Below are 9,429 nucleotides of genomic sequence, written 5' to 3'. Positions count from 1 at the left end.
TGGCCGCTAGAGCGACCAGCGAATCCTTGCGGGAACAAAGCAAGCCGAGCCCTTCCGCAGAGCTTGGCTTCCGAGGACACGCACCCGGGGTGCAGCCTCTCCCTGTTACCTACTTGCCATCTGTCCCGTCTCTCCGAACCGAAACCGCCTCCTGCAGGTGCTCGGGGCCGAATTCCCCGGAGCGTCCGGCGCGCCCCGGGGCCAGAGCTCCAAGCACCCTGCGCAGCCTCCGCGGTCCACGCGGACTCGGCGACCCCCTACCCACTCAGCCTTTCCCGCTTTAGCAAGGGAGATGCAGGGCACCTGGTGGCGGGGGGCCGGGGGAACACCCGGGGATTCGGAGGCAACCACTTGCCAGCCTCACCGCCCCCCCGCGCGCGCGCACACACACACACACGCCCGCCCGCTCTGCGTGCTCAATACGGCCTCCGCCCTCGGGCGCCACCCGGGAAGGGTGGCCACGGAGATCGCGAGGCTCGGGGAGAGCACTCAGGGCGCACAGAACCACGGGTGCCGGGCCCCCGCAGACAGCAGGGAGCCCAAGTGGCTGCGAGTTCCGGTCAGTGGCGGAACAGGGCGCCGTCGCCCGCGGCCGAGCTGGCTCTGCGGGTAGGGGCGGGGATGGGGGTGGTGAAGGAGTCGAGCGCTCGGGACGCGACCCAGGGGCCGGCCACGCGGCCCGTGGCACCCTCAAAGCACGCCTGGAAGCCGGCGGGGGCCGCGGGGGCGTCCTCCCGGGGGCCTGCGTGCGTGCGCCTGTTGAGTGCGCGCCTTCGCCTCCCCTCCCCGGCCGTAAAACCCAAGCGGAAGGCGGGTGTTAAGATGCTGCTGACAGGATCGCCTGAAACATGTTTACAGTAGGAGGCTTTTCCTCCAAAAAGCACAGCCCGAGTCGATTCCAATTTATTTCCTCCCTGTGACTGTAATCGAAAGGCGAGGCTCCGGCGGCGCGCAGCAAGGCCGAGCACCGGTAATCCCCAGCGAGCCGCGAGCGGCAAAGCCTGCCCGCGCCGGAGTCGCTGCGCTCGGCCGCGCATTCCGGCTCCGGGAAACCGTTTCTTTTCTCTTTTTTCCTTTTTGGTTTTAAGGAGGAGGAAGAGATGGGCTTTGCTCGTCCCTGAGCGACGGGCGCCGGTTCTCCTAAGCCGCTCGCCCTAGCTGGGGAGCAGCTGGCGGGGCAGCTCATTCTCGCCTGCTCCTGGTTCTTTTTTTTGTTTTGTTTTTTGCAAGGTGATCCGGCCACGGGAGTTGATCATCTGCCGAGCACGGCCACTACTAGATGCAAACAGGAGGCTAGTCTTGGCTTGCCCAGTCTCCGGCAGCTCCTGGCAACTGAACAAATCCTAAATTTTTGATTGATTAAAATGATTTTTAAAGAACTAAATTAGAATTCACCGACACACCCTAGTACTCGCTGACCGATTCAAGTGCCAGCTACAGAAGGGACTAGTCAGGGAGGGGTGCTGGGCTCCCCGGAGAGGAGGAGGGGGAGGAGGAGGAGGAGAGCGAGCTCCGGCCGTGCCCACGGAGTCCCACGTGCGCGCGCGGGCGCAGGGAGGCTCGGCGCTGCCACCTGGCGGCGGCCGCTGCCCAGATGGGGACGCGGCTGGCCGCAGTAGCTGCCCGGCTCCCGGTGGGCGTGCCCTGTGTCCGCCTCGGGAAACCCGGGCGGCCGAAGCCCCGGGTCGGGCTGCCTCAGCGCCACCGGGCCCCGGCAGACACCCGTGTTCTCTTGCCTGTCCTCCTGAGAAGATCAGCAAGAGGGGGAAAATGCGGGCCACTGGTTTGGAGCGCTTCCAGGATCCTACCATGTGCTCGTGGCTCATGTGGCACAAAATGATGATTTCTAGGTCTGTTCTAAGAGTGAAAAATAAAATAAGAAAATTAAATAAAGCAGAGTCTTCATTTGCCCCCCCTCCCCGGGGTCTTGAGTTGGTATTTGGAAAATTACTGCTATGTATGATTTTTTTTTTTTCAATACGACCCCTGGTCCGGTCCAGTTTCCATACAGCATCAACCCTAGAGGATAGTGTTGTCTACTTCATTAGGAAGCCAATCAGAACAAAAAAGCCAGGGTTCTTTCAGTTGACCAAAGCCAGTGGCATCCGATTCCCACGGTTTCTTTCCAGTCAACTAAATACCAAGGGGGTCCCTCCCTCCAGGCCAGTACCCCTGTATTTTATTTTACTTGACTACTGCTCAGGTCAGACCAGCTTCTACAGTCATAGTTTCTACAGCCCAGGCTAGGCACAGTCTTGCAAGTCCTGGAGATTTGTTGCTCTAACTTCATTCAAGGTTCTCCCTTACACCCACCCCCACCCCCACCAACCAGCACCTCTGTGCTAGGAACACATGAGGCCGCGTATAGTATCTTATTTCCATCTATACCATTTTATGCATGTGGGAGTTTAGGCTGTGCAGCTGTGTGAGAGCAGAAGAGAAATACCTTACCAAATACTATACTGACATTGCAAACGTAAGCTCATTATTTAGTGGAATAACTAAAAGATAAAATATTTACCCTCATTTAAAATTTGAAATGTGTAGCTCACGGCTAATCAAGACAATTCATTTATTATTCCAAAATTAAGACTTTTTTTTTTTTTTGCAAAATTATCTTGGCTTTCTGTTACTACAGTTAAAAGAGTAGCATTAAGGATTACTGCATGTACTGCAAAGCCAGCAGAGGGAACACTGAGTACTGATTTCGTAGAGGCCACCAATTACCTGGTATTTGGGGCAAAAAAAAAAAAGTACTAGAGAACTAGTACTTTTGATTACCAAGCATATAAAGTGATGTAATGAGAACACAGAAATCTGGTTCTGCCTCATTATTTGGTATTCAGAGGCTTGATACATCCCAGTGTACACAGACAGTAAGAAAGATGACTTTAATAAAAGGCCTTTGTCACACATTTTCTTATATTCTAAGACACTTAACACGCAAAAATAGACCTGTATCAGAAGTCTAACCACAGAAGTCTAATTATATGGTATCACAAAATTGGTGAAGTTACTAATACCCTATTTCATGAATTCTGAGGGAAGATCTTTCTTTTTCATTTCAACACCTCTGGCACAGGGAGGCATCTTGCAAGGAGATGGCTGTCACCGTTTCAGAGGCATTTTTTCTTCCTTGATGGCAGGTGACATAATGGTAGGTCTTAAAATCTGCTGGATTTGTGGAGATGCAGAAAATACATCCAACAAAACAGTAGACCAGTGGTTATTAGGAATATACCCTTTTAAAATCTCCCTGCTTTAAGCATAAATATAACTGTATATATAAATACATGAAATTTGTTCCCTTTATGTAAAATTTTTAAGACGTAAAAAAGAAAGCATAAACATAATTGCTGTCACTACTTTAACTGCCATTTTCTTCACAACATATTCAGTGGTGGAAGCATAAATGATTTTGGAAATACAGTCAATTATATTGATATTCACCTTGACTGACTCATCAAAGTAGCTACATCCTCAAATCATAGCTGACATAAATATCAAAATAAGTATATTTTTTCTCTTTCTCATCCTAGTGAAAAGATTGGTTTTATGGATAACACACCTTTTAGAATAATTTTTATGTCAGATTGATATCATTTAGGGGTGTGTGTTCATTAAAAAAAAGAAATGTATGATAACACACCAATGTAGTTATGCAAAAATCAATGCCTGTGTGATTTTTTGGGGAGAGGGCAGATGTTTTGAATTTCTTTCCCCTCTGAAAAAAAAATGCACGTAACTTGGGTAGCCAATGGTAAAAAATTATCTGCCTTTACCCACAAGCACAATCCCGCTTGTGGCTGATCCTTGGAGGGTCAGATGTCTCCATAGTGTGGTTTTTTCCCTAGTAAAAGTCTAAATTTGACAACCTGGGCCTCTTGCCAGCCTCCATACTTTAAAAAGTTGACAAGATAAATAGAAATCTGTCCAGCACTAGTTTGATCTGAATTGAAAGCTGACTTCATTATGTTGGGTTGGCTCTACCTATCGCTGGTCTCAAGAAAGTCAGGTTACCATTGCAATGTTGAGGATGGTCAATTTGTTCTAAAATTCTGATCTTCACACACTGGGAAACGGGCAATTTGTGTGGCCAAATTAGTGTGCACTCTGAATAGCTAGGAACACTTTCCCTGCCACGTTCTTCACAATGCTCAGGCCTCTTTCTTTAAAAATCAGTGAGGTGAGAGGAGCTGCTGCCACCGTTCTTGTGTGGTTCACAGCCCAGCCCAGCCCAGGTTTGACTCTGGAACAACACGCTGCTTCTGTCACGGGTGTCTCTGGCATCTGAATTACCAAAGGAAGAGTGTGAACATGCCCCGAGGGTTTATTACACATTAGGTGTTTTGTAGTCACAAACTGATGGACCCTCCCCTCCCAACCACCATGGTTCCTAATGCCCCCATGTCACAGATGATGACAACCGAGGCTTGGTGTCACATCCCCACGTCTGCACCACCGGTAGGTAAGAAGCAACCAGTCAGGTCTACTGTGGATGCGGAGGCTGCGTTCTCTTCTGGTACCCGTTACCACCTCCACCTGCAATTTCCCCTTGCCTTGGTCTTTTAGTTCTATTTGACCCAAGTAACAGATGGGAGATGTATGGGAAGGGAAGGAGGGCAGGGCGGGGGAGGAGGCTCTGAGGGTAGGGTGGGGAGAGACCGTGAGGCGATCTTTAATTCTGACAATGTGGAAAACACTGCTGAGAAAGTGAAATCGGTTTCCAACCTTCACCAGCCATGGTCACCCTGTGGACACTCCCCCTTGGAGGGGGCCGTGGCGCCCTGCTTGCTGTGTTTCCAGGGACAGCTCTGCTGTTTGGGCTCTCCAGAACTTACAGAGGAGTTGCAGCCATTAACTAGCCAGAGTTAACCCCTATTTGGTTAAGAGAGTAAGCAATTATTCTAAAAAGTCCTCACCCTGCCGTCCACCGGCAGTATAGACATGGTTCTTGAGGGGATTTACACAATACAATCAACATCTGCGCTGTACCTAAAGTTGTTAAAATAATTGTGATGACAGGTGTCTAGGTACCACTTTCTTAATGGTTTTCAAGATCCACTGATTTATTGTGGCCTCCCCCCCACTCCCCCGTTTACATCTTTGGCTCTTAAGGAGTGAGGAACAGATTTTCCACTGGAGGCTGATTCTTTCTTCCAATGCTGAAAAGAACTAATAAAAATAATCACTTGGCTTTTAAGCAGAAAGCTTCCATTTGCAATATTTCACCCTCATCTCCCCACCCCCCCCAAGCCCCTTGTTATCTAACATAATGGTTAGAATACATTTCCGTCTCTCCCCTTAATAACTTCATGCATTAACATCCTCTTCACACACCCCACACGCCCGCGCGCGCGCGCACACACACACACAGACACACGCACACAGCAAAAGGAAAAAAGAGGCAGCAGAAATCTCAGCTGCACTCCTAGCCCTTTTAAAAAGTTTGCTCTGTAAATTGGAATGAGGTCAGATGTGGAGCTTCTCATTGCACGCGGGGATTATTATTGCATCGGGTTCCAAGCCAATGGGAGGCTCGCGGGCGGGGCTTGGCACGAGGAAGCGTTGGTTACAGCGGCTGATTGGTTTGCGGCCAGGACTGTGAAAGGATAAAGAGGCGCGAGGCGGAATTGGGGTCTGCTCTAAGCTGCAGCAAGAGAAACTGTGTGTGAGGGGAAGAGGCCTGTTTCGCTCCCGGGTCTCTAGTTCTTGCACGCTCTAGTCTGCACTGGAGGAACTCTGCCATTACCAGCTCCCTTCTTGCAGAGGGAGGGGAAAACATACATTTATTCATGCCAGTCTGTTGCATGCAGGCTTTTTGGCTTCCTACCTTGCAACAAAATAATTGCACCAACTCCTTAGTGCCGATTCCGCCCACAGAGAGTCCTGGACCAGAGTCTTTTTTTTTTTTTTTGCTTTGCATTGCAAGAAAGGGACTAAGTGATACAGACTATGTCTCTTTCCTGAGCTACCGAGAGCGCTCCTGAACTGGAAGCAACTGCTTCAGGGGAAGAAGAAGAAAAAAAAAAAAAAGACTTTTTTTTTTTTTTTTAAAGAGACTTGCCTGGGAGGCGACGAGAAACTTGGAAGCTTCAGCAATCAGCATTCGCGAAACTCCGTCTCCACTTTTAGCACGGTCTCCAGACTCTGAGCCGACAGACAGCAAACTGCGGCGCGGTCGGTGAGAGAGACACAGAGAGGGGGGAGAGAGAGAGAGAGAGAGAGAGAGAGGAGAGAGCGAGCGAGCGAGCCTCTCCAGCCTGGAAGCTACAACTCCTGCGCGACAGGCGGAGTTCTCCGTCCCCGCATCTTTTTGCGGACTTTTCTCTCCTCGCCCACCTCCGCCCCGGCGCGGAGTGGAGGGGCCCGCTCGGCCGCGGCGCGCGACCCTCGGCTCGGCGTGTGCTCGGCCCCGGGCAGCCGGCAGCGCCCGGCGATCGCGCCCCGGGCCGCCGCGAGGGTGTGAGCGCGCGTGGGCGCCCGCGGAGCCGGGGCCATGGTGCAGCAAACCAACAACGCCGAGAACACGGAAGCGCTGCTGGCCGGCGAGAGCTCGGACTCGGGCGCCGGCCTCGAGCTGGCCATCGCCTCGTCGCCCACGCCCGGCTCCACCGCCTCCACGGGCGGCAAGGCCGACGACCCGAGCTGGTGCAAGACGCCGAGCGGGCACATCAAGCGGCCCATGAACGCCTTCATGGTGTGGTCGCAGATCGAGCGGCGCAAGATCATGGAGCAGTCGCCCGACATGCACAACGCCGAGATCTCCAAGCGGCTGGGCAAACGCTGGAAGCTGCTCAAAGACAGCGACAAGATCCCTTTCATCCGGGAGGCGGAGCGGCTGCGCCTCAAGCACATGGCTGACTACCCCGACTACAAGTACCGGCCCAGGAAGAAGGTGAAGTCCGGCAACGCCAACGCCAGCTCCTCGGCCGCCGCCGCCGCCGCCGCCTCCAAGCCCGGGGAGAAGGGAGACAAGGTCGGTGGCGGCGGCGGGGGCGGCGGCGGCGGCGGCGGCAACGCGGGGGGAGGAGGCGGCGGCGGCGCGAGCGGCGGCGGCGGCGCCAACTCCAAACCGGCGCAGAAGAAGAGCTGCGGCTCCAAAGTGGCCGGCGGCGCGGGCGGCGGGGCCAGCAAGCCGCACGCCAAGCTCGTCCTGGCGGGCGGCGGCGGCGGCGGCGGTGGCGGGAAAGCTGCGGCCGCCGCCGCCGCCGCCTCCTTCGCCGCCGAGCAGGCGGGGGCCGCTGCCCTGCTGCCCCTGGGCGCCGCCGCCGACCACCACCATCACCACGCGCTGTACAAGGCGCGGACTCCCGGCGCCTCGGCCGCGGCCTCCGCGGCGGCCGCGGCCTCCGCCACCCTGGCGGCGCCCGCCAAGCCCCTGGCTGAGAAGAAGGTCAAGCGCGTCTACCTGTTCGGCGGCCTGGGCGCCGCGGCGTCCCCCGTGGGCGGCGTGGGCGCGGGCGCGGACCCCAGCGACCCGCTGGGCCTGTACGAGGAGGGCGGCGCGGGCTGCTCGCCCGACGCGCCGAGCCTGAGCGGCCGCAGCAGCGCGGCGTCGTCGCCGGCCGCCGGCCGCTCGCCCGCCGACCACCGCGGCTACGCCAGCCTGCGCGCCGCCTCGCCCGCCCCGTCCAGCGCGCCCTCGCACGCGTCGTCGTCGTCGTCGTCGTCCGCGTCCTCCTCCTCGGGCTCCTCGTCTTCCGACGACGAGTTCGAGGACGACCTGCTCGACCTGCACCCCAGCTCAAACTTTGAGAGCATGTCCCTGGGCAGCTTCAGCTCGTCGTCGGCGCTCGACCGGGACCTGGACTTTAACTTCGAGCCGGGCTCCGGCTCGCACTTCGAGTTCCCGGACTACTGCACGCCCGAGGTGAGCGAGATGATCTCGGGAGACTGGCTCGAGTCCAGCATCTCCAACCTGGTCTTCACCTACTGAGCGGGGCGCGCGGGCCGGGGAGCGGAGGGGGCCCGGGGAGGCGCGAGAGAGAACGGAGAGAGAGAGCGAGAGAGAGAGAGAGGAAAAAAAAAAAAAAAAGGAGAAACGGAACGGATGAAGAGCCGAAAAAGAAAAGGGAAACAGAGAAAACGAAAACAAGAAATGTTTGAAGAAGAAAAAAAAAAAAAAGGAAAAAGGAGTAAAACAGTGCGCAGGGCCGGCTGCGGCGCGCCCCCGCCGCCGTCGGAGCGGAGCGCGGGGGCGCTCGGACGCGCGCTCCCATCCCCCACCCCGCGCCCGGCGCGGCCCGAGGCCGGACGGGGCGACCTTTTGGTGTTGTTCTTGATGTTGTTGGTGATGATGGCAAAACAAGCTACTTCGAGTTTCCTCCCCTTTGCTTGAAGAGACCCCCTCCCCCCCCCGCACCTCCTCCCTTTTCCAAAAGAGAGCGAGCGAGCGAGCGAGCGCTTCCGGACTTGTCCGCGCCCCCCGCGCGCCGCCCGGCTGGGTTTTGGTGTTGTTTTGTTTTTTTTTGTTTGTTTTTTGTTTTTTCCCTGAGAGACTGAAGGAATCTTAGCCCTCTCGCTTCGCCACCTGCCTGGTTTCGTTGGATTTGTGTGGTGTTTTTCTCGGTCCGGAGCGGAGGGGCGAGTGGGGGGCGATCCCGCGCGCCCCCGTCCTCGCTCGCTCGCTCGCTCGCTCTCCTTCTCTTTATTTTCTTGCCTCGTGAAGACCAGGCTGCGGGGAGGGGGTGATGGCGTCTGGCCGAGGGCAGAGGTTTTTAGGGGCGCGTTGGGGCTGGAAGACTCCACGCTGGCCAGTTCCCGCCCGCACCCCGCCCCCACCCGCCACCCCGCTCCCCTTCCTTCCTTCCTTTGCCTTTTTTTTTTTTTTTCCCCTTTCTTTCTTTTTTTAAAAAAATTCCCTCGCCCCTGCAGCCGGAGGCGGCGGTGAGGAGGGGTGGAGGCCAGCCGGGGGGCCGGCGCTGGGCAGTGGCCCGAGGACCGCGGCGGGGACGAGGGCGCAGGCGATGGACGCGCGGGCTGGCGGGGCACCTGCCGGACTGGAGGGGTGCGCGGGTGTGCGCGGGGCCCTGCGGGGCTGCGGTGGGACTGCTGGGTGCGGGGCAGGGCGAGAGGTTGCGGGGGGAAAAAGAAGGCTTTTTTTCTTCTCTTAATCGGAATCGTGATGGTGTTGGATTATTTCACTGGTGGGGTTAATATAGCATGTTATCCTGTCAATCTTTTAAAGATTTCTGTATAAGACTGTTGAGCAGTTTCTAAAATAGTGTAGGGTAATATAAGAAGCAGATAGATGGCGCTATGTTTGATTCCTACAACGAAATTATCACCAGCTTTTTTTCATTCTTAACTCTTTAAAGGATTCAAACGCAACTCAAATCTGTGCTGGACTTTAAGGAAAAAAAAAAAACAATTCAGGACCAAATTTTTTCTCAGTGTGTATGTGTTTATTCCTTCTAGGTGTAAATG

The 9,429-nt window shown here is 55.3% G+C and overlaps 1 protein-coding gene across 1 annotated transcript; it reads left to right on the top strand.

Annotated features, from left to right (window-relative positions):
• The first annotated feature begins 6,499 nt into the window (after positions 1–6,499).
• SOX4 (SRY-box transcription factor 4) lies at positions 6,500–8,773 on the top strand. The gene has a single exon (XM_062187367.1). It carries the CDS (start codon positions 6,500–6,502, stop codon positions 7,937–7,939), a length of 1,440 nt encoding a protein of 479 aa, XP_062043351.1. The 3' UTR covers positions 7,940–8,773.
• Positions 8,774–9,429: the final 656 nt, after the last annotated feature.

This window comes from Lepus europaeus, chromosome 3 (assembly GCF_033115175.1).
Source record: "Lepus europaeus isolate LE1 chromosome 3, mLepTim1.pri, whole genome shotgun sequence".
NCBI classification, from domain to species: domain Eukaryota; kingdom Metazoa; phylum Chordata; class Mammalia; order Lagomorpha; family Leporidae; genus Lepus; species Lepus europaeus.
Note: the sequence above shows the minus strand (reverse complement) of the source record. Positions and strands in the feature narration are given on the sequence as shown.